The sequence below is a fragment of the Felis catus genome, chromosome D4 (assembly GCF_018350175.1).
Source record: "Felis catus isolate Fca126 chromosome D4, F.catus_Fca126_mat1.0, whole genome shotgun sequence".
NCBI classification, from domain to species: Eukaryota; Metazoa; Chordata; class Mammalia; order Carnivora; family Felidae; genus Felis; species Felis catus.
This window is the reverse complement of record NC_058380.1, coordinates 94,597,528-94,620,284: the sequence shown is the minus strand read 5'-3', so window position 1 is coordinate 94,620,284 and position 22,757 is coordinate 94,597,528. Positions and strand designations below refer to the sequence as shown.

Below are 22,757 nucleotides of genomic sequence, written 5' to 3'. Positions count from 1 at the left end.
GGTCCTCCTTGGCCCCTCCCTCCAGCCACCCTTCCCTGCGCGGATCCTGTTTCTCCCCCACTCCCACGCACCCTCTCGCGTCCACCGGTTTCCGCGCCCACGCCTCAATTCGGCCCCATCCCCGCCCCTCCCTCCAGCCACCCCTCCCTCCTCGCCGCTACCCTGCCTCATCCCCTTCCTCCCTACTCCCTCGCGCGGGCATCTGCCCGGGCCCCACCTCCACTCCTCCGGGGCCGAGCCCGGTCCCAGCTCTTGCTGGGGGTGCGCGCTGAGAACCCCCTGCCCACCCCTCCGCCCCGGTGTGCACCCGGGGTCTGAGCCGGGCCTTGTCGCAGCGCAGGACGGGCGCGCTGCCTGTGGGACCCGCCGGGGCCGCAGGCCGGGGCCGCGGGGAGCCCTCCCCGGGCGCAGCCCGGCCTCCACTACGACGCGGACGAGCAGTGCCGCGTCGCCTTCGGCCCTGCAGCGGTGGCCTGCACCTTCGCCAGGGGGCACCTGGTGAGTCCCGCCGGCCGTCCCGCTTCTCCGCCACCCAGCCCCTGCACCCTCTACCCGCGCCCAGCTCCTGCTCCGCTGTGCCCTGTGAGCGCCCTCCGTGCCAGGCCGCCAGACGCCTCTTAAAATGCGTAAATTTTGAGCGAGGGCGCTCATGTTTTCCTTTTTTTGACTGTGTCCCGCAGATTATGTGGAGCCCCTGAGCCCATGGACGCGGGACTTAAATAGGCAGTTACCAAGGGCTTCCGATCCGATGGGAACCTGGAGGGCTCCCTGGAGGAAGTCCCCTCCACACTGAATCCTATAGCAGGAGTGTGAGCTAGCGGGGGAAGTGGAGATGAAGGGGGGCCGGCTCCCCAAAGACGGACTTCCTCCCTGGACTTCCATGGGCCCCAGGCACCTTTGCCCTAGCGGGGCCTCTTTCTCGATACGGAATACTGAGAATTGTTATCAGTGTTTTTATAAAACATATAAAGTTTTTTTTCTTCGCGTTGTTATAACAAAACGCATTAACGTTACATATGAGGACACCTGCTTTGACCTAAAGAATCATTTTTTGTCTGCTGATTTGAGAAGAAGTGAAAACATTTTCGTGGGCTCACGGACAGGTGTGCTGTGCCCATTCTCCCCGGCCACCGGTGCCCACAGAGCGGTGTGTGTGCCCCTGTGGTCTGCGGGGGGACAGTTAAGGCTGGACACTAGCCCCTCCAGCAGGCCCCCTGTGTCCCCGTTTAGGACGTGTGCCAGGCTCTCTCCTGCCACGAGGACCCCCTGGACCAAAGCGTCTGTAGCCGCCTCTTGACTCCCCTCCTGGATGGGACAGAGTGTGGCGAGCAGAAGGTCGGAGCGGGAGTGACGGAGCATGTGTTGGCTGGCGGGCTCTACCAGGCGCTCGGCTTCCCGCCACCCTGCAGAACTCTGTGCCTCTGCCCTTCTCCTCCACTCTGCGGGGGCCAGACCCCTCTATCCTACACGCTGGGGTTTGCCCTCTTTCGTATTCAGCTTCGTTTCCTGAGCAGGATGGGAGGGCGGGGCACGAGCACGTGTGCATGCCTGTGTGGCCACCCTGCGGGCGCGGGGCCCTGGGGATGCCAGCCGCCCTGGGTGTGCGATGGTGTGCCCTTCTCTCGCAGTGGTGCTCCAAAGGTCACTGCCGCTCCCTGGCGGAGCTGACCCCCGTGGGAGTGGTGCACGGGCATTGGTCTAGCTGGGGTCCCCCCAGTCCCTGCTCCCGCTCCTGCGGGGGAGGGGTGGTCACCAGGAGGCGACAGTGCAGCAACCCCAGGTACTGCATGCAGGAGGCGCTGTTCTCCAGGTCAGGGCTGGCTGGCTAGGGGGGGAGTGGTTCCCCTGTCACCCCCTGTGTCTTGTGGGTATTTTCAGGCCGGCCTTTGGAGGGCGTGCGTGTGTGGGCGATGACCTCCAGGCGGAGATGTGCAACACCCAGGTAGGCCTGCCTCCCCGGGGTGCAGCCAGAGGGTCAGGTCGGCAGCGCGGGGCCGGGGGTGTGGAAGGATCAGGGCGGCTGTAATTCGTGGCTCACGCCAGGGCGCTTTTGAAAGAGGGGGGTGCTGTTCTACCTCTACTGGGACCTCAATGCATACTCCAGGACGTCCCTGCAGTGTCCCCCTCCCTCCCCACCTGCCACTGCCCCCCCCCAGCACCCCCTGAAACCATTCCTCCGTTCTAAGAGCAGGTGAAATTCACGTCACATAAAATCAACCATTTTAAGGGTGAGATGCAGTGGCATTTAGCACATTCACAGTGTTGTGCAACCACCGCCTCCATCAAGTTCCAGACCGCTTCTGTCAGCCCAGAGTAGGACCCCAGACCCGTTAAGTCGTTGCTCCCCTCCCCCATCCTCCCGCCCTGGCAGCCACCAGTCACCTTTTGTCTCCGCGGATGCGTCTGTTCTGGACATTTCATACAAATGGAACCACACAATGCGTGGCCTTTTTGTGACTGGCTTCTATCACTCAGCATCGTGTCCTCAAGGGTCATCCACGGTGTAGCAGGTGTGAGGAGTGCGGTCCTTTTTGTGGCTGAACGGCCCGTCGTGTGGATGGGCCACATGTTATCCGTCCATCTGTTGACGGACATTTAGGCCATTTCCACCTTTTGGTTATCGTGAATAGTGCTGCTGTGGGCCTGTGTGTATGTGGACTCGAGGACCAATTCTTATTCCTATTTTTTAATATTTGTTTTTGAGAGTGAGAGCGCGCGTGCAGGTGTGAGGGGCAGAGAGAGAGGGAGACAGAGGATCTTCGGTGTCAGCGCAGAGCCCTGTGCGGGGCGTGGACTCACGAACCGTGAGATCGTGACCTGAGCAGAAGCCAGAAGCCACCCAGGCACCCCACCAATTTTTATTTCTTTTGAGTATGCACCTGAAAGTGGGATCACTGGATAGGGGCGCCCGGGTGGCTCAGTCGGTGAAGCGTCCGACTTCGGCTCAGGTCACGATCTCGCGGTCCGTGGGTTCGAGCCCCGCGTCGGGCTCTGCGCTGACGGCTCGGAGCCTGGAGCCTGCTTTGGATTCTGCGTCCCCCTGTGTCTCTCTCTCTCTGCCCCTCTTCTGCTCGTGCTCTGTCTCTCTTGCTCTTAAAAATGAATAAACGTTAAAAACAAAAGCGGAATCGCTGGATTGTATGGTGTTTCTACGTTCAAGTCTTTGAGGAGCCTCCAAAACCATCCTGCACAGCAGCCCAGCTATTTTGCACTCCCACCAGCTGTGGGCGAAGGTTCCGCTTTCTCCATGTCCTCTCCACTCCCCATCTTTATTGCCCATGAGTTTTTTTTAAGAGTTTTTCTTTCTTTCTCTTTCTTTCCCTTTCTTTCTTTCTTTCTTTCTTTCTTTCTTTCTTTCTTTCTTTCTTTCTTTCTTTCTTTCTTTCTTTCTTTCTTTCTTTCTCTTTCTTTCCCTTTCTTTCTTTCTTTCTTTCTTTCTTTTTTGTGTCTTTCTTTCTTTCTTTCTTTCTTTCTTTCTTTCTTTCTTTCTTTTTTGTGCCTTTCTTTCTTTCTTTCTTTCTTTCTTTCTTTCTTTCTTTCTTTCTTTCTCTTTCTTTCCCTTTCTTTCTTTCTTTCTCTTTCTTTCTTTCTTTCTTTCTTTCTTTCTTTCTTTCTCTTTCTTTCCCTTTCTTTCTTTCTTTCTTTCTTTTTTGTGTCTTTCTTTCTTTCTTTCTTTCTTTCTTTCTTTTTTGTGCCTTTCTTTCTTTCTTTCTTTCTTTCTTTTCTTTCTTTCTTTCTTTCTTTCTTTCTTTCTTTCTTTCTCTTTCTTTCCCTTTCTTTCTTTCTTTCTTTTTCTACTTTTAGAGAGAGAGCAGACAGCGAGCCGGGGAGGGGCAGAGAGAGAGGGAGAGAGAGACTCCCGAGCAGGCTCCACACTGTCAGGGTTGAGGACTCAAACTCACAAACCACAAGATCACGACCTGAACCGAAATCCAGAATCAGACGCTTAACTGACTGAGCCACCCGGGCGCCCCTATTGCCGGTGTTCTTTGATCATGGCCAGTACCCTGGGTGCGAGGCGCTCGGATGGCTCCTTTGACGTTGTGTCAAGGTCTGCACGTGGCGAGGCCTTCCCTCCCACTTTCTCCAGGCGGTCGCGGGCCTCCCCAGACCTGGAGGGCAGAGTCCTCACCTGGAGCACGGGCTCAGGGAGGGGAGCAGGCGAGCAGTGCTCTTTATTTCTTTGTTGCTGGGTGGTAGGCCCTGCCCTGTGTCCTTGCAGATTCTCCGGCATTGTCTCCTCAGCAGAGAAAGGCTCTTGGCTCCCCTGCTTTATGGAATGGGGAACCGCAGCGCGGCCAGGAGCAAACCCACATCGTGGCCCTCGTGCCGCGGGGTGCCTTGCCGTCCCCAGTGGCAAAGGCTCCTGTCCTAGATCCCCCGCCCCCAGGCCCCCCATCCCAGGGCCCCTCCTGTGCCTGTTCTCTGCCTCCTCCCGGCCAGGCCTGTGAGAAGACCCAGCTGGACTTCATGTCTGAGCAGTGCTCCCGGACGGACGGGAAACCGCTACACCTGTCCCCAGGCCACGCCTCCTTCTACCGCTGGGGCTCCGCTGAGCAGTACAGTCAAGGTGGGCTGGCCCCCATCACCCTGATGCTGTTGAGAGCAGGGCTCGGACTCAGGCTCTGTATCGCGTCCTGGCTCGGCCCCCTTGCTAAGGGGCCTGAGTCTCGGTGTTCCCATCTGTAAGATGGAAATAAAAGTGGGGCCTCCCTGCTCGGGTGTTGGAAGGATTCAGTGAGATGACACCGGGAAGCACCAAGGGGGCTCCTTGGCTCGATTCGGTAACGAGTGTTACGTCGTGATCGTGATCGCTGCCTCAGGAGGCGGGGCCCTGGCCCCAAACCCGGAGGATGAAGTGAGGTGGCCCTGACAAGGGCAGGCCCACCTGGGCCGTGCTCTGCAGGGTCACCGCCTTCCCAGCTCCCGGTCACCCTCGCGTCAGGGTTCTCTGTCTCTCCACCTTCCCAGGGGACGCTCTGTGCAGACACATGTGCCGAGCCATCGGCGAGACCTTCATTGTGAGGCGTGGGGACAGTTTCCTGGATGGGACCCGGTGTGTGCCAAGTGGTCGGCGGGAGGACGGGACCCTGAGCCTGTGCGTGTCGGGCAGCTGCAGGGTACGCGTGTGCGGGCAGCGGAGGTACCCTCCCACCCGCTGTGGCCCTGCGGCCAGTCACGTCGGAAGCCAGATGCTAAGGGGCTCGGAGAGGGCCCGGTCTGCGGGCGCGGTCCTTGTGAAGCTGCCGCGGAATCCGCATGGGGTGATGCTAGGGCACTGAACTGACCTTGGAGTCAGCAGGGGGTCAAGAGCTCCGCTGTGACCTTGGGGGAGTCATTTATGCCTGCTTCCTGCATGGAGGTCAGATGCTGCAAAACGCCTCGAGTTTGTCGTGTGAATCCCAGGGCCTCAGAGCAGTGGGGTCGGTGGGGACAGGCGTCACCTGCCACTGCTCTTTGCACAGACATTCGGCTGTGACGGCAGGATGGACTCCCAGCAGGTGCGAGACGCGTGCCAGGTGTGTGGAGGGGACAACAGCACGTGCAGCCCCCGCAACGGCTCTTTCACGGCCGGAAGGGCCAGAGGTAGGGGCTTCCCTCGGGGTGGATGGCCGGGCCCCTGCCAGCCTCCAAGAGACACCTGCAGCTCAGAGCCTTGGCAGTGAGCCCCGGACCCTCCTCGCGGGCCTCGGCCTCTGCCCTCCACCTCGCCAACCTCCCCACCCAGCTCGGAGTCTGATGAGGCCGCCGCGGGGGGGCAGTGGAGTTTTGGGAATGACTGCTCACAGTAGCTGTGATGCAGATAAAACCCGGATACTGGGCGGTCTGTGGGAGGCCGGCCTGGCCCCTCCTACCCAAGGAATCCCATCAGAAGGGATGTTATACTTGGGAACCCCTTGGCTGTGATCTGTTTATAAAGGAGGTCAAGTCATTTGCAAAGTGGGCGCTTAGAAGGTCAGCTGAGGAGTTGAGTCCCACCTCCCTGTGGCGGGTCACACGCTGAGCCCAGAACCTTGGATTCAGTCCCTCCTCCTGGCCGGGGCAGCACCCTGGAGGGTGGCCGCCCAGCCTGGCTTTGATTGGCCCCTGGTGACACAGGGCTGTCTACAGCCTGAGGGGTGACAGGGGGCTCTCTACTGTCCGAGGGGTGACAGGGGGCCCCCTACTGCCCGAGGCAGCCCCATTGTATTGGTAGCTTTTGAGGCTGAGGCTCTTTTTCCTGTACACCTGAAATTTGCTCCCTTTGACTGCGATGTAAGTGACCTGGGACCACCCACCCTCCCACCCACCCTCCCCTGTTTCCTTCTAGAGTATGTCACGTTTCTGACGGTTACCCGCAACCTGACCAGCATATACGTCACCAACCAGAGACCTCTCTTCACACACTTGGGTGAGCTGGGCAGAGGGCACTCACCCAGAGTTAGCCAGACTGCGAACGGCGAGGCACAGACCCCAAGATGCCCTCACTTCGGATGCCAGCTACAAGTTCAGGGGGTTCCCTGACCACTGCCAGGGTGGATCCGTCACTAGAAGGATCCCCAGAAGTTGGAGAGCTTTTATACCCGCGGTTATGGCTTAGACAATAAAGCCAGAGCAAGAGACGCCTAGGGCAGAACCTGGGAGGGTTCCGTGTCCAGCACCGAAGCGTGACAACATGCACCGAGTAGTGCCAACCCAGGGAGCTCACCGGGGTTCAGCGTCCAGTTTGAATTAGGGCTTCATCATGTAGATGGGAGGCCTGACCGGCGGACCGGTTCCTCACGCAGATGGTCTCCATCTCTGGGCTCGCTGAGGCGGATGACTCAGAGCTGCTGTCTAAATCGCGTATTTGGTCTTGCCGGTTTGGCCAGCCCCCACCTTAAACAAAGATACAGCTATCAGGTGTGACGCAAGTTCCTGCCTGGAAGCCCAGGGCAAAGGTCACGTCTGTCTTTGGACCAGTTGCATTACTACCCAATGCCACGGTGGTTCTTGATTTCGAGGGCGCCTACACCCGTCCTTGGAATCCGGAGTGGGGGCGCTTGGGGGTCCTTGGGGCCCTGAAGCTGCCTGGAGAGCTCCACGTGAGCGCGCCTGGTGAGACGGCAGGTCCACAGTGCTCACCAGGTTCTGGGCAGAGGCGCAGAGCCACCAACACGGGGACGCTGTCAGCACAGAACCTGACACAGGGCTCAGACTCACGAACCGTGAGATCATGACCTGAGCCGAAGTCAAGAGCTGGACACTCAACTAACGGAACCCCCCCCCCCCCAGGTGCCCCGTGGGGACGCTCTCTGGGGTCAGATGCCTGTGCACGCCTGGGACGCTGTGCCTTGCTGGCTGCAGAGACCGCCTGACCCACCAAGGCGCCAGGCAGATGGGCTCCCCAGGGAGGGCTGGGACCCTGGGGGGGAGGCTACAGATGTGGCAGCAGAGATCACGTCCCGTGGTTGCCACCACCCCATTCCTTAAACCGGGACCTCTTCCGTGAGGGCTGGCGGCCACCTGCCGCGGGGCTGGGGTGGGGTGGGGTGGCGCTCCCCCTGCTGACAGCCTGGATCCCCCCCACAGCGGTGCGGATCGGAGGGCGCTACATCGTGGCCGGGAACTCTAGCATCTCTCCCAGCACCACCTACCCCTCCCTTCTGGAGGACAGCCGTGTCGAGTACAGAGTGACCCTCACCGAGGACCGGCTGCCTCACCTGGAAGAGATCCGCATCCGGGGACCCACTCGGGAAGACGTGGAGATCCAGGTGACCAGGAGGGCCTGGGGGGGTCGGTGGGGCCTCCTCCTGGTACCGCTCAGCAGTCAGCCCACGGGGTCCCTGGCGTTCTGAGAGTGGGCGTGCAGGGGTCAGGGGCTTCCCCAGGAAAGGGCTGTGCTGCTGAGGTCAGAGATGAGCTGGCTGGGCCAAGCAGGGAGTGACGAACGCGTCTTGAGGGAACAGTGTGTGCCCAGGATGGGTAACTAGGAGGGATGAGGGAAGGGGACACACCCCCCCGCCCCAGGCAAGGAGGCAGGACAGATCTGCAGGGGTCTTGCTGGCCACGGGGAGAGTGGGGGCTTCACTCCCCGGGGACTTGGGGGTTGGGGAGGGAGGGTGCAGAGGGGGCTCTATGCAGGGCGATCAGGTGCACTGGGGATCAGGCCTGTGTCGGACCTGGCCCGAGGAGGGCATGGGGAGCAAGACCGTCGGTGATGCCCTGATTAGAGACCCCCTGTGGGGGCATCCCTCCTGGAGCCGCGTCAGCCCAGGAGCCGGATGCAGGGTGACCCAGAGGTGAAGGGTCCAGGCCCTGGGACTCGACAGACTGGAGTTTGAATCCCGGCTCTCCAAGAGCTTGGGCAAGGGCATGAACTTTTCTAAGCCTAAATTTCCCCACCCATGAAATGGGGCTAGGCATGCCTACGTTACGAAGTTTTGTCAAGATTCGTTTGTCAAAAATAAGGCGCATTAAGCGTGTGGCAGGGGGGCACGTCCTGAAAGGTGGCCGCTGCTAAAGGGCTTGCTGGCTTGGATCTTGAAGGTGCCAGAGGGTGGGCACGCCCCACCCTAATCGAGGGAAAGTGAGACCCCCCGGGAGCCGTGGGACAGAGGGACGGGCACAGGGCCAGGCCTGCAAGCTGAATGTTCTCCCAAGCCACGCTGTCCTCCGCAGAGGCTGCTAGGTTCTCCCCCTGCCCTTGCCGCCTGTGTATGCCACCGCCCTGTGCCTCAGTGTTCTCCTGTAGAATGGGCAGCAGGCTGCTGTCCCGCCTCCCAGGGTTAGGGGACACATGCTCTCGGCAGCATGGGCAGCAGTCGCTGGCACCGAGTGGATGTGGGGTCTTTCTGCTGGGGACAGAGGCACACGGGAGCACGGGCTTCGGGCTCATCCTCCACGCATGAGCTCCTCTGCACGTGTCTCCACGTGTGCTTTGCCGAGGAAGGCGCCTGGAGGGGTGGATGCAAGTTAGCAGGTGTTGAAATAGCCCTGAGAACCCTCAGGGAGGGGTCCGAGGCTTGCTGGCCCTTGGCTTTGGTCTGGCAGCCCCACCTCTGCCCCCACTGCCGGGGGAGACAGCCGGGGGCTCCCCCAGAGTGCAAGCCAGGCTGGAGGGAGCCTCCTGGTAAGCCGTTCACTCCTTCCCTGCCTCCTCGTACAGCCCGGTTCAGCCCCCAGCTCCAACCCCCCCGGGAACACTGTTCCAGATGTGGCCGCCTGGCAGCTGTGTCTGCACCCTTTACTCTGTGGGTAAAAATGCAGATTCCTAGGCCCCTTGAGAGAGAGCCACTGAGGCAGGACCCGCCAGGCGGGTTTTGTTTTTTTTTTTTTTTAACGTTTATTTATTTTTGAGACAGAGAGAGACAGAGCATGAACAGGGGAGGGGCAGAGAGAGAGGGAGACACAGAATCTGAAACAGGCTCCAGGCTCTGAGCTGTCAGCACAGAGCCCGACGCGGGGCTCGAATTCATGGACCGTGAGATCATGACCTGAGCCGAAGTCGGACGCTTAACCGACCGAGCCACCCAGGCGCCCCCCGCCAGGCGGGTTTTAACAAACAACACGGTGCCGGTGCTGAGTGGCCAAATGAGGCATCGTGGGGACAGGTGTTAGAACCTCGCAGGGGGGGGCCAGCCCGGCCCCTGTCTGTCTCATGCAGGTTTACAGGCGCTACGGGGAGGAGTATGGTGACCTTGCGCGCCCAGACATCACCTTCACCTATTTCCAGCCGAAGCAGCCACAGGCCTGGGCATGGGCCGCCGTGCGGGGGCCCTGCTCCGTGAGCTGTGGGGCAGGTGAGGCCCGGGGTGGGGCTGGCCTGGAGCACCATCCGCCCCCTGCGGCGAGGTGGCTCAGCCGCTCAGCCTCCCCCTTCTCCACCCCGACCCCCCCCCCCCCGGACCCCAGGGCTGCGCTGGGTGACCTACAGCTGTCTGGACCAGGCCAGGAACGAGTGGGTGGAGGCTGCCCGGTGCGAAGGGAGCCAGCGGCCGGCAGCGTGGCCAGAGTCCTGCGCCCCCGGGCCCTGCCCCCCAGAGTGAGTGCTCTCTGCGCCCGGCAGTGGCCCCTGGGCTCTTGCTGGCTGCGGGGTCCACGTAGCTTGGGCTCGGTGAGGCCGCTTCCAGGCGTGTTCTCGTGCCGTCCCGGACACTGCCCTGGGAGGTGGGTGTGTCAGTGCCCCCGTCCTGCAGGCGAGGACACCGAGATTTGGGCCATGGCGGGTGCCAGGGTCAGCCTAGTGTGACCCATTCCCGCTGCACCTCGTCTAAGGGCAGCGTGCACCCGCTCTGAGCTGCACCCGCTCTGAGCTCGCCGCAGGGTGGAGGTGGTCGCCTCCCTGGGAGGGAGGAGGTGAGGTTCAGAGAGGTGACGGTGGAAAGCAGCTGGCATGCACCGTTGGCAGGAGCGTATCTCGAGGGACCAGGCTGTCCCTGTTGGGTGCAGGGCTGGTGCACACCCGCTAGCACTTTTGTACAGCTGTCCCGAGGCTCAGGTGGCTGGACAGGTCCGCCTTGTCTCCCGTTGCCTCTCCTGGGCCGGTCCTCCGGGAGCCAGAGCCCCAGCGGCTCTGTTCCTCCCTGCCTCAGCTGGGCCACTGGAGACTTGGGCGCGTGGGAGAGGGCGGTGCGTTTCGTGGAGGCCCAGGGCAGCCTCCCGAGGACGCTGCCCCCTGCCCGGTGCCAAGCCCTGGCCCTGCAGCCGGCAGTGCTGGAAACCCGCAACCCCCCAGCCTGGCCCCGGCAGGTGAGCGCGGGGAGGCGGGGGAGGCGGGGGAGGCGGGGGCACCATCTGCCTGGCAGGGCTTGTCCCTGCACCGAGCCCTACCCTTCCAGAGTGCCCCGTCCCATCAGGACTCTGGCTGGGCCCCACCCTCCTGAGTGAGAGGTGGGGGCGGCCCGGACTGGCCAGCTTCAGAATTGCCATCCAAGAGACCCTGGGCTGGCCATTTCCCTCTCTGAACCCCCGGGTCCCTGCTCATGGAGGGGCTGTGAGGACCAAGTGACGAAGCCACAGATGGAAAGCAATAAGGGTCACTTTGTCACTGCTATTATTGTCTGCACAGGGCACCCCTTCCCCCCATCCCTTCAGCGTCCAAGCTGGCTTAAGAGATGTGCCATATACCAGCTGGGTGACCAGGGCAAGTCCCTTCCCTCTCGGGGTCCCAGTTTTGTTGCTTGTCCAGCGGCGAGGGGGTTGGCCTAGGTCACTGGTGGCCCACGCGTGGCTTGGGCTCCTTTTTCCCTCTCCCATCCGTGGCAGTCGTAGGAACCACGCCCCTGTCCCACCGAGGCCCGCGCCTGCCTCCGAATCCTCAACACGGCGCCGCGGGCCCGACGCCACCTGTCAGGGTTCGCACGCACACGAGACGCAGCGGCCATCCCCGACCTGGGTGACCCGATTCTGTCACGGCAGTGATATTATTACGTGGACGGAGGCCCGCTGTCCTCTCTGGAAGGCAGGAGGGTGAGGGCCGTGTCACCGTGGGTGCCGGCAGCCGCTCGTCCCGCGCTGCAGGGAGAGGCCTCCGGGTTTTGCTCCGTGGTGGGGTGCCTCTCTGAGCTCTCGGATCCTGGGGCGCAGGCTCGCTGCCTCCTGCCCCAGGGGCTGGGCTGTACCTGTGGCCCAACGGCAGGGACAGGGCCTGATGTGACTCCCGCATCCTCCTCAGGCCCCAGGAGTCGGACGCGTGCTCATCAGCCTGTGAGGCCCACCTGGCTTCGCACAACGGGACGTGTGTGCACGGGGCAGGTGGCCCGGACGCGCTGGCCACAGCCGGGCCCTGCTCCACAGACGAGAAGCTGCCCGCCCTCGAGCCGTGTGTGGCCACGGCATGTCCTGCGGCACAGGGCCACGTGAGTGCCCTGGGCTATTGGGTGCTTCTCTGGCCAGAGAACGGGGAGCGCTGGTTACCATCCGCCTCCTGGCCAGAGCGCAGAGGGTGTCCCTCCACAGTCCCGCTGTGCGCAGGATCCCCCCGCCCAGGTCAGAGGGAAAACCTAGGGGAAAGGCTCGGGACCTACCGGAAAGCCCCGCTGCGGCCGGCAAGCCAGGCTGGAGCCCAGACCCTGTTAGAATGCTGCCAGTTCCCTGCAGCACAGACACTCCTGCCTGCGTCCCGGGGCCCTGGCTGGCGGGCGTTGCTTTCAGACAAGCCGAGCCCGTCCCCTCCAGACTGGTGGGGGCTGCGGGGTCAAGGGCGCCTGCAAATCTGGCTCCCGAGCCCCAGCCTCAGCCCTGCCCTACGGTGATACAGAGGCCAAGGTGGGTGTGGGCCGAGGGCTTCCTCTGGCAGCCAGAAGTACATCTCCCCAGAAAGGGGCGGCAGGGAGGGGCAGCCTTTGGGGGTGCTGCTGACCGCTTCTGCTCGCTCCTGAAGAGATTGGCACGGCTGGAGGCCAGGTGCCCAGGGATCGACAGGGTGAAACCCAGACCCAGCGGCTCGTTCCCTGTTCCCTGCAGACAGACCTCCGGTCTCTAGAGGAGGAGGCCACATCCCCACCGGCCCCTGCCAGGCCGGGGGCCCGTGCCGCACACGTGTGGACTCCCGTGGCGGGGCCGTGCTCTGTCTCCTGCAGTCGAGGTAAGGCCCCCAGGGCTCATTAGCTAACTCTTACCTGTCTACATTTTGTCTAGTTCTTTTTTTTTTTTAATGTTTATTTTTGAGAGAGAGAGAGGGAGAGAGAGAGACAGAGCATGAACGGCAGAGGGGCAGATGGAGAAAGAGACACAGAATGTGAAGCAGGCTCCAGGCTCTGAGCTGTCAGCACAGAGCCCGACATGGGGCTCGAACTCACGAGCTGTGAGATCATGACCTGAGCCGAAGTCGGACGCTTCACCGACCGAGCCCCCCAGGCGCCCCGCGTTTTACCTAGTTTTAGAAGCATTTGGGTGGGCTTACAGAGAATCCAGACTACACGAGAACGTAACATAATACACAAGGGGACTGGGGCAAAGTGCAGACGGTCATGTAAATGTGTTCGTTGATTGGCTGAAAGATAGGAAAAGATGATAAAACCCAGCAACACTGGCACCAAACGGATTTCTTAAGCTGTGGAAGACCAGTGACGGGAGGGCCCCAAACGTAGCTCTGAGCTTCCTGGCAGCCAAACTAGAAGAAAATTCCAAGATATGCCGCGTCCTTAAACCGAAACGCTAACCACTGGCTTCGTGAAACCTGAGCACGTGTACAACCAAGACCAGAGATTTCTTTCGAGGACGCTCCTAAAGGAGAGATTCAAGGAAACCAGCCCTGATAACATCGTCATCAGAAACGCATTAAGAGATTCTCATATAGCTATTCTGGACCTACTGTGTGCCAGGCACTTTGTATCTGTGCTTTAAAAATCTCGGGGCGCCTGGGTGGCTCGGTCGGTGAAGCGTCCGACTTCGGCTCGGGTCACGATCTCACGGTCCGTGGGTTCGAGCCCCGCGTCGGGCTCCGTGCTGACGGCTCGGAGCCTGGAGCCTGCTTCCGATCCTGTGTCTCCCTCTCTCTGTGACCCTCCCCCGTTCGTGCTCTGTCTCTCTCTGTCTCAAAAATAAATAAACGTTAAAAAAAAAATTAAAAAAAAATCTTTAGGGGCTCCTGGCTGGCACAGTCAGTTAAGCGTCCTACTTCGGCTCAGGGCATGATCTCCCGGTTCGTGAGTTTGAGCCCCGCGTCGGGCTCTGACAGCTTGGAGCCTGGAGCCTGCTTCGGATTCTGTGTCTCCCTCTCTCTCTGCCCCTCCCCTGCTTGCACTCTGTCTTCTCTCTCTCTCTTTCTCCTTCAAAAAGAAACATTAACAAAAATGTTTAAGTCTTTATAAATATCCCTGCACGTTAGGCAGATGAACAACCCGAGGCTCAGAGAGGTTAAGTCACTCGAACACGTGACTTGGCCAGCTGGTAAGTGGCAGAGGCAGGGCTGGAGCCCACGTCGGCCTTATCTGCTAGAGTCTCCAGAGAGCTGGGCACCTGTAGTTCTGGCTGAATCCTCCTCTTGGGGCTCGGGGCCTCTGCTCCCTCCCTGCAGGCCTGAAGGAGCTCCATTTCGTGTGCGTGGACTCTGTCCTGGGGACCCCTGTCCAGGAAGAGCTGTGTGACCTGGGAAGCAAGCCTGGGAGCCGGCGGGAGGTCTGCCAGGCTGCCCCGTGCCCGGCTTGGTGAGTGGGGGTGGAGACCGTGCTGGGGGCGGCAGCCTGGGTCCCCCGGGGAGGAAGGAGTCTTACCCTGGCGTGTAGCCTCCTAGGGAACGCTGGCCTGTTACTGCAGGTGGGAGACCCGAGCCTTGGCGCCGTGCCCAGTGACCTGCGGAGGGGGGCGGGTGCCGCTGGCTGTCCGCTGCGTGAGGCTGGACCGCGGCCGCCCCATCCCCCTGCCTCACTCCAAGTGCTGGCCGCTGCCCAGGCCCCGCCCCGTCCGGGACTGCAGTCCGGAGCCCTGCCCTGCCAGGTGGGCCCCTTCCCAAGGAGACGGGTGGTCCTAGGCGTCGCCTTCCAGGAAGCCCCTGACCCTCCGTGTCCTCGCCTGCGGGAGCAGGTCACACTGGTGTCCGGGAAGGCTGTGGGGGGGGGGGGGGACGTTTAGAGCGTGTGAGTGCTGTCTCACGGGGTCTGGGATGCCGTGGGCCCATGTGGCTGATGGTTCGTTTATCGCTTGCCCTTTCCTGGGCACCTGCCACGCCCAGGTGCTGTTCTGGCAGCAGGGACCCAGCAGGGAGCCGGACAGACAGGCATCCCTGCCCTCCCGGAGCGGGCGCCAGGGGCGGGGGTAGATGGGAGACAGAGTCGGACGGGGGGATGTGGCAAACGTGGCGGGAAGGAAGATTAGGAGTGCCGGCCGGGCGCGGTGGGGGGCTGGGGTTCCTACTAGAGACAGATACCCTTGCAGGCTCCCTTGGGTCCCCTGCCTCGCCCCCAACTTCCCTTCGAACACGTCGGTTTGCCTTTAGCTTTGCGTTCTGCAGAATGGGCTCTCCCGCGTGTTTTCTGCCCACTGGGCCCGGCCTCTCGGTGGAGATGTGAAGGTGACCCTCGGAGAAAGGCCCTTGCCAGGCCCTTCCCGGTCTGGGGAGATGGGACCTGCTTCTCTGGGCGCCGCCTGACTCCGGTTTGCCCCAGGTGGCAGTACAAGCTGGCAGCCTGCAGCGTGAGCTGTGGAGGAGGGGTCGCACAGAGGATCCTGTATTGCGCACGGGCCCACGGGAGGGACGAGGGCGAGGAGATCCTGCCGGATACCCAGTGCCTGGGGCTGCCTCGCCCGGAGCAGCAGGAGCCGTGCGGCCCGGAGCCCTGCCCACCCAGGTCAGCAGCCCCCAGGTGTCCAGCAAGCAGCCCGAGGTCCTGGAGCGTGTGGACGCCCGGCCGGCCGCGGTGGGGCTTAAAGGGTGGCTCTGGCGGGAGACGGTGCTCGGGAAGCAGGACCACCTGGCAGGCTGCACTAGGTGTCCGAGGTGACGTTCCAACAAAACGCAGGTGGCGTGCCCGTGGGGTGCGCGGGTGTGGGGAGGGCTGGGGGGCTTCGCCGGGAGGGGGCAGCATTGACGCGGAGTCCGCGGCTGGTCCCTGCTGGGCAGAGGACAGAGTAGCTGCAGCCAGCGAGGTCCAGGGGTGGGGTGGGAGCCTGACGGGGAGGAGCAGACAGTCACCTTGTTGGTCGGCCCTGCTTCCACGGCTGCTTCTTCGTGGCTCTGCGTTTTTGTTGTTTTTTTTTAACGTTTATTTATTTTTGAGAGAGAGACAGAGTGAGAGAGAGACAGAGTGTGAGCGGGGGAGGGGCAGAGAGCAAGGGAGACACAGAATCCAAAGCAGGCTCCAAGCTTCCAGCACAGAGCCCGACGCGGGGCTCGAACCCACAAACCACGAGATGGTGACCTGAGCCGAAGTCGGACGCTTCGCCGACTGAGCCACCCAGCCGCCCCGGGAGCTTTGCGTTTTTACCACTGAACTGCTTTTCTGTACCCAAACAAGGGAACAGACACCCGTGTCCCGCCACCAGCCTTAGTAGACGCGCTGTATTGCCATGTTTCCTTCCTGTCGGTCTCCTCAGCTTCAAAGAAATACACCGTTACGGATAAGAATTCGTTCCAATTAAAACGCTTAGTTCACCTGTCATCTATTTGGGGTCTGTCGCAAAGTCGGGAGCACACTTTACTTCTCCACGTCAGTCACTGAATTTCCCCCGACGGCCCCTTTATCATGTCCTAGATCCTTGTGTACATTGGGATCTGTGTCAGGGCTTTCTATCGGCTTCCGTTGTTTGTAATTCCCCCACCCGTCCCCGTGTCAGAGTGTTTTACATACTGTGGCTTTATGGTCCACTTACCACCCACACCGGTGTCTCTTGGCTTGTGCTGAAGTCCCTTGGCCGCGCAGCCCATTCGTATGGGAATTTATCTGGGATTTATACGGCAGTTGCACACACCCCTGGGCTCTGGCTGCTCCCCCGATGGCACCTGCCTCAGGGCTTCTGTGGCTACCTTCCCGCTGCCAGAATGGGTCTTCTCTGGATAGCCTTTCGTCCAGGCTCCGCTCGAAGCACCGCAGCAGAGAGGTGGGGAGTCCTCCCTGAGCACCACTCCAGAACGGCACACTCGGCCCGCCCACCCCATGACTCTCGGCTCTGCCCTCTTCTTCACAGCATGTGCTACGCCCTGGCGTTTATTTCGCTGTTGATTTCTCTGTCTGTTCCTTCACTGAGCGTAGCGGTTTCTCAACCGGGGGCGATTTCGCCTCCCAATGTGGCATTGTCTAGAGACATTTTTTCTTTTAAGTTTTTCTTTCTTTATTTTGACAGAGCACAGCAGGGGAGGGGCAGAGAGAGAGAGGGAGAGAGAGAATGCTAAGGGGCTCGAACTCATGAGCCGTGAAAACACGACCTGAGCGGAAAGCGAGAGTCAGACGCTTAACCAACTGAGCCATCCAGGAGCCCAGCCTTGGTTCCCTTCCCTTCCCTTCCCTTCCCTTCCCTTCCCTCCCCTCCCCTCCCCTCCCCTCCCCTCCCCTCCCCTCCCCTCCCCTCCCCTTCCCTTCCTCTTCCCTTCCCATCCTCAAGTTAGCTAACATGCAGTGCAGTCTTGGCTTCAGGAGTGGATGCCTGTGATTCACTTCTTACATATAACACCCAGTGTTATATGTCTTAAAAATAAACATTAAAAAAAATTAAAAAAAAATAACACCCAGTGCTCATCCCAGCAAATGCCCTCCTCAATGCCCATCACCCATTTTCCCCACCTCCCGCATCTCCCATCGCCATCCGCCCTCAGTTTGTTCTCTGTATTTAAGAGTCTCTTGTGGTTTTGCCTCCTTCTCTGTTTTTATCTTACTTTTGCTTCCCTTCCCCTATGTTCCTCTGTTAAGTGTCTCAAATTCCACAGATGAGTGAAGCCCTATGATATTTGTCTTTCTCTGACTTACTTCACTTGGCCTAATACCCTCCGGTTCCATCCATGTTGTTGCAAATGGCAAGATTCCATTCTTTTTCATCGGCAAGTGTATGTAAATCACATCTTTATCCATTCACCCGTCGGTGGACATTCGGGCTCTTTCCATCCTTTGGCTATTGTCGATAGCGCTGCTGTGAACATGAGGGTGCCCGTGCCCCTTCGAATCAGATGTGCAGACACACGTTAAGGGCCGTGACTAGGGAAGGGGGGTTGCCGCTGGCATCTGGCGAGTGGGTGGAGTGAACCTCCTGCACCGCATCCGACGGAGCCGTCGGCCCCAGATGTCAGTGGTGCCAAGGCGGTGCTGAGGCTAATCACAAGTCGACACGGGCAGGACCGACCGACGTTGGGATGTGTTCTCCCTTATCCAAGGGCGTCTCTTCCCCCGTCCCTGTCACTTGCATAACTGAGGATCCGCGAGCCCTGGACGGGAAGGGCCCACCCTTCCTGGGCTCGGGGCTGCACCCTGGGGTCTTCTGTCCTCGCAGGTGGAAAATCGTGTCCCTTGGCCCATGCTCAGCCAGCTGTGGCCTTGGCACCGCCACGCGCTCCGTGGCCTGTGTGCAGTTCGACCAAGGCCAGGACGTCGAGGTGGACGGGGCGGCCTGTGTAGCTTTGGTAAGGCCGCAGGCCAGCATCCCCTGCATCACCGCCGACTGCGCCTACCGGTGGCGTGTCAGCACCTGGACACAGGTGAGCACGGCAGCTGGGGCGTGCGTCGGCCGAGGGTCCTCATACGCAGGGACCTGGGGGCTTGGATTCATCGTGACCCCTGAAAGGAAGGGGGAGACTGGGGCGGGAGGAAGTAGTCAGGGCACCTAGAGACAGCAGACACGGCGAGGCCCGGAGACCTGAGGGGCGGGTCTGGACCGAGGTCTGCGGACACCGGGCCACGAAGGGGAAGGTGACTCAGGTCTCCGTTCTTGCCTTTCTGGCGCCGTCACCTCGCGAGGTAGCGGAAAGACAAAGGTAGATGTGGTTAGGTCTCCCGCGGGAAGATCTCGCTCATGGTCGGGAGGGGGAGAGGAGGCAGAGCAGACAGCCACCGCCGGCGTTGGGCACAAGGACTCTGGGCGTCGGGTCCCGGTGGAAACAAGAGCTCGGACGAGGGCAGCGCGGGGCAGGAGGGCAGGGGGGGCGCTGGTGCCGTGACCCGGCAAGGTAACCCCTCCGAGCCTCAGTCTCCTCACCTGTGGAATGGAGACGTGTGCCCGCCCCCCGGGCTGTGCACAGATGAGATCAGATCATGCCTGGCCAGCGGTCACTGCTGTCCTCGACGCCCTCTGGCGAGGTCAGCCTCAACTCCCTCTCTTGTCTCCCGGCAGTGCTCTGTCTCCTGCGGAGACGGCATCCAGCACCGGCACGATGCCTGCCTTGGACCCGGGTCCCGGGCACCGGTGCCAGCCCACTTCTGCCAGCACTTGCCCAAGCCAGCCACGGTGCGGGGCTGCTGGGCTGGGCCCTGCGCTGGGCAGGGGACCCCCAGCCCGGCGCCCCCCGAGGAAGCCACTGCTGGTGCTCCTCCGGAGCGGCCCCGGCCCCAGGCCCACCTCCTCTCCCCAGCTCCCCGGCTTCAGGGGCTTCTGCCTGGGCCCCAGGAAAGCCCGGCTGAGTCCAGTTACGTCCTTCAACTTTCTGTCTGGGCACTGGCTGGCTGCGGGAAGGGTGGGCAAAGCCGTCCCCAGCTGGGAGAGCTGGGACAGCCTCCTTGTGGGGACCTCCTGGGGTCATCCTGCGAAGCAGCACTTGGGTGCGGCAGGGGCTGAAGGCGTGGCCTTGGGAGGTGGGGCTCCAGGCTGGCCCTCTCCTTCCACTTGGCTTCTGCTGGCCGAGCGCAAGCTCGCTTTCCTTACCCTCAGCCTGAGGCTTCATAGGATCCGACCCAGGTCTGTGGGATGCAAGGCCACGTGCTGCTGTCCACACTGCCTCTCACTGGAGCATCCGGAAGCGGCCCTGTGCCCTGCCTGCACCCATGCAGCCCCTCCCCTGACCTAAGAATGCTTTTCCAGCTGGGCCTAGGAAGCTGTCAGCCACCCTACCTCTCAGTCTCCTACCCAGCGTGGAAAACCCCGGGCCTCCCTTCGGGGAACGCCCCGCCCTGAAGCTCCGTTCTGTGCTCCTGCCTCCTTTCCAGGTGCCTGTGGCCGGCAGCACCTTGAGCCGACAGGAACCATTGACATGCGAGGCCCAGGGCAGGCTGACTGTGTAGTGGCCATCGGACGGCCCCTGGGTGAGGTGGTGACCGTTCAAGTCCTCGAGAGTTCCCTCAACTGCAGCACTGGTACGTCTGGGGCCGCACGCACAACCGGTCTTGGTGTGGGGCCTCGGGCACTGGTGAGCAGGACTCCAGCCTGCCCCGTTCCCAGCAGGATGCACCAAGTGCATTCTCCACCCCCCCCACCCCCCCAATAATCATCATGGCCATCTCGAGCCTGTCGTGCGATTGTCCCCGTTCTGCAGATGAGGAAACTGAGGCTGTGTCTGATGACTTAGAGCCATAAAGGCAGGAAGTGGGACGGTTGGGACCCGACCACAGCTCAGTCTACCCCAGGGCCGTCGTGCTGCCCGCCCAGAGCAGGGGGTGCAGGACCCTCACCACTCCGTCACTTCCTAGGGGACATGTTGCTGCTTTGGAGCAGGCTCACGTGGAGGAAGATGTGCGGGAAACCGTCCGACATGACTTTCAGCTCCAAAGGCAACACGCTCCTGGTGAGGCAGCGCCGTGAGCGGCCGGAAGGCGGAGTTGTGCTGCGGTACCGGAGCCAGCCTGCCCCGGGAGCCTCCCACAGAGGTATGGGGGGCGGGGGCGGGGGGGGGGGAGAGCAGAGCCTCCCCCACGTCCCTGAGGGTGCCGCCTACCGGGCGGCTGACTGTCATGGAGGAGGACACCACCAGCTCCCTCTGCCAGGAGAGGTCCTGGTGTGTGTGCTGCGTCCCTCCCTCGCTAGGCCCCTGCAGCCACATGGGTGGCTGCCCAGGCACTCATGTCCCTCGAAACCCTTCAAGGTCCTCTGTGAGCAGCTTTCCCCCAGCCCTGTTCCGGTGCAGTGTCCTCTCTGCTCAGCCCCCACAGAGCTGGTGTGTGAGTGCATGCTTGCACGTGTGAGTGAGCACGCGCGCACGCGCACACACACACACACACACACACACACACACCCCTCAGGTAGAGGATGGCATCCCATGGCCCCACTGGTGTCTTCCAGTAGCCCTCTTGGAGGTCTCAGGGGACTTTCCCTCTCCCAACAGCCCAAGCTGGCTGAAGGTGGCTTCCCTAGCCAGCTCCAGAGGTTTCTGGGCCCCCCAGGCTTCACTTCTACAGAGATTTGCCTGCCCCCCCACCCCACCCCTCAGCGAGAAGCTTTTTGGTGCCTGAGCACAGGCACTGAGTGCTCAAGGGTGGGCCGCCCCTTCTCAGGCTCCTCTCTTCTGGCCTCCCTCCCGCACATGGGCTCTTGCCTCACCAGGGGCACAGGCAGGAGGCGCAGGCAGGCGGGGCTCCCGTGGGCTCCTAATGTCAATGGCCTTTGTGACAGTTACCTTCACTTTACAGAGGAGGGAACTGAAGCTCAGAGCATTTAACGACTTCGCCTAGGGTCTCACAGCAGAAAGTGGTACAGGTGGGGTTCGGCGAGGGCTTCTGTGGCAGAGACCCGATCTTGACCACAATGCCATATTGCCCCCCTTCACTGCCCCCTGGCTGTGAGCCGCCCTGGCCTCTGGCATTAGTGGTCTTTCCCAGGGCTGCTAGGTCCTGAAGTGGCCCACACCCAGCCCATCCACCTGCTCTCCTCTGCAGAGTGTGATATGCAGCTCTTTGGACCCTGGGGTAAAATCGTGAGCCCCTCGATGAGTCCGCGTGGGAGGAACCTGGGGGGCTGCCGCATCTTCATCAATGTGGCTCCACGGGCCCGCATTGCCATCCATGCCCTGGTCACCAACGTGGGCACAGGCACTGATGCCAGCCACATCTTGGTAAGGCTACCAGGATGGGGACAAGAATGGGTTGACTTTTGCTATGAGTCTAGACAGCTGTCCCTGGGGATGAGAACTGGGGGTGCTGTACCCACTTTGCCCCCAAACCTCAAAATCATTTGTGAAAGAATGAGAGAGAAGAGTTTCCTCCACTTACTCACCAACAGATGTTTACTGAGCTCCCCACAGGAGTGAAATAGACAAAACCTTTTCTGATGTAGACAGTTAACCCAGAACTCAAGCATAATTTTAGATCCTGATATAACTTTTCCAGAAGAGTGGATCAAACCCTCCTCCCATGAGGTCTGTGTGTTCTGGGAGAACTGCCCTCTGCAAAGTGTCAGCTCCCCTGCTGGAGGCAACTTGGCTTCTGGAATTAGACAGACCTGGGCTCAGAACCCATCTCTCACACCCTGGCTGTGTGTCCTTGGGGAAGTAATACAACTTCTCTGAACCTGTTTCCTGGGTAGAATAGTGGCTTCCTGACAGGGCTGTTGTGTGAGGATTAAGTGTGTGGCCCTGAGTGTATGATCCCTTGTATATTAAAGGCACCATAAATGCTAGCTACCGTTTTTGGCCGGCCCTCTGGGGCTGCCCCTTTCCCCTCAGATCCGGGACATCCACAGCCTGAAGACGATGACATTCCGTGGGCAGCAGGCACTCTACTGGGAGTCCGAGGGAAGCCAGGCTGAGATGGAGTTTAGCCAGGGCTTCATGGAGGCGGGCGCTAGCCTGTGGGGCCTGTACTGGACCCTCGGATCTCGAGTGCAGGAACCTGGCCGGGCCGTACCCTAGCTTCCTCTCCAAGCACAAACCTCCAGTGCCCTGCGTGCACAGTAGGATGTCTCCTCCAGGTTCTGGAAAGGAAAGAAACGAACTTGACATTTATGAGCACCTGTTAGATGCTGGCAAGCCCCAGAGGGTTGACTCTGGTCTCTGAGTGCTTTCCAATTTGAATTCCGTCCAATCTTAAGTATCTCCTTTAGGGCCTCCTCCAGCATGCAAAAGGCTAGGCGGCGGGAGGCAGGGTCTGGACTCTGTCTGGAAAGTCCCTCTGTACCAATAAACGGAATGTGCAGTCTGAGTAGCGTTTTTCTTCACATAACCTGTCCAATCTGCCTTGAAAACCCACCCCAGGGCATTGCCGGAATTCCCTGGCAGCGGCAGGGCTCTAGACCCAATACTGAGCTGAACAAGCCCCACGCCACCCGTGGCGGTCTTCTTTTTCTCTACCCAAGAAGGAGGGATGAGGGAGCGTGGGGTCGAGAATGAGCCCCCACGCTGGCACACTCGTTAATTCTCTGCGAGGCCCCGCCCCTGTGCTGGTCCGGCTGGGAGGACCTGACCACCCGGGAGGGCGGGTGCCGCCAGGCCCCGCCCCCTATGCTGATCA

At 60.9% G+C, this 22,757-nt stretch overlaps 1 protein-coding gene across 6 annotated transcripts in view; it reads left to right on the top strand.

Annotated features, from left to right (window-relative positions):
* Positions 1-22,445, top strand: part of ADAMTS13 (ADAM metallopeptidase with thrombospondin type 1 motif 13) — a 32,604-nt gene extending 10,159 nt beyond the window's left edge. For 2 of the 6 annotated variants that reach the window (XM_045042758.1, XM_023242962.2), the window contains exons 12-33: positions 336-498; positions 1,231-1,335; positions 1,629-1,780; positions 1,879-1,942; positions 4,444-4,570; positions 4,972-5,120; positions 5,466-5,586; positions 6,311-6,391; positions 7,552-7,733; positions 9,626-9,761; positions 9,874-10,003; positions 11,636-11,819; positions 12,427-12,547; positions 13,982-14,111; positions 14,221-14,400; positions 15,069-15,251; positions 17,881-18,085; positions 18,718-19,009; positions 19,527-19,673; positions 20,007-20,183; positions 21,189-21,364; positions 21,974-22,445. In XM_045042758.1, coding sequence (XP_044898693.1) covers positions 336-498; positions 1,231-1,335; positions 1,629-1,780; positions 1,879-1,942; positions 4,444-4,570; positions 4,972-5,120; positions 5,466-5,586; positions 6,311-6,391; positions 7,552-7,733; positions 9,626-9,761; positions 9,874-10,003; positions 11,636-11,819; positions 12,427-12,547; positions 13,982-14,111; positions 14,221-14,400; positions 15,069-15,251; positions 17,881-18,085; positions 18,718-19,009; positions 19,527-19,673; positions 20,007-20,183; positions 21,189-21,364; positions 21,974-22,159 — 3,391 coding nt within the window. In that variant the 3' untranslated portion in view covers positions 22,160-22,445. Of the gene's footprint in view, positions 1-335; positions 499-1,230; positions 1,476-1,628; positions 1,781-1,878; positions 1,943-4,443; positions 4,571-4,971; positions 5,121-5,465; positions 5,587-6,310; positions 6,392-7,551; positions 7,734-9,625; positions 9,762-9,873; positions 10,004-11,635; positions 11,820-12,426; positions 12,548-13,981; positions 14,112-14,189; positions 14,401-15,068; positions 15,252-17,880; positions 18,086-18,717; positions 19,010-19,526; positions 19,674-20,006; positions 20,184-21,188; positions 21,365-21,973 lie in introns of those variants that run through there. The other 4 variants (XM_045042759.1, XM_023242963.2, XM_045042756.1 and 1 more) reach the window with 4 other exon arrangements.
* The last annotated feature ends 312 nt before the right edge of the window (positions 22,446-22,757 follow it).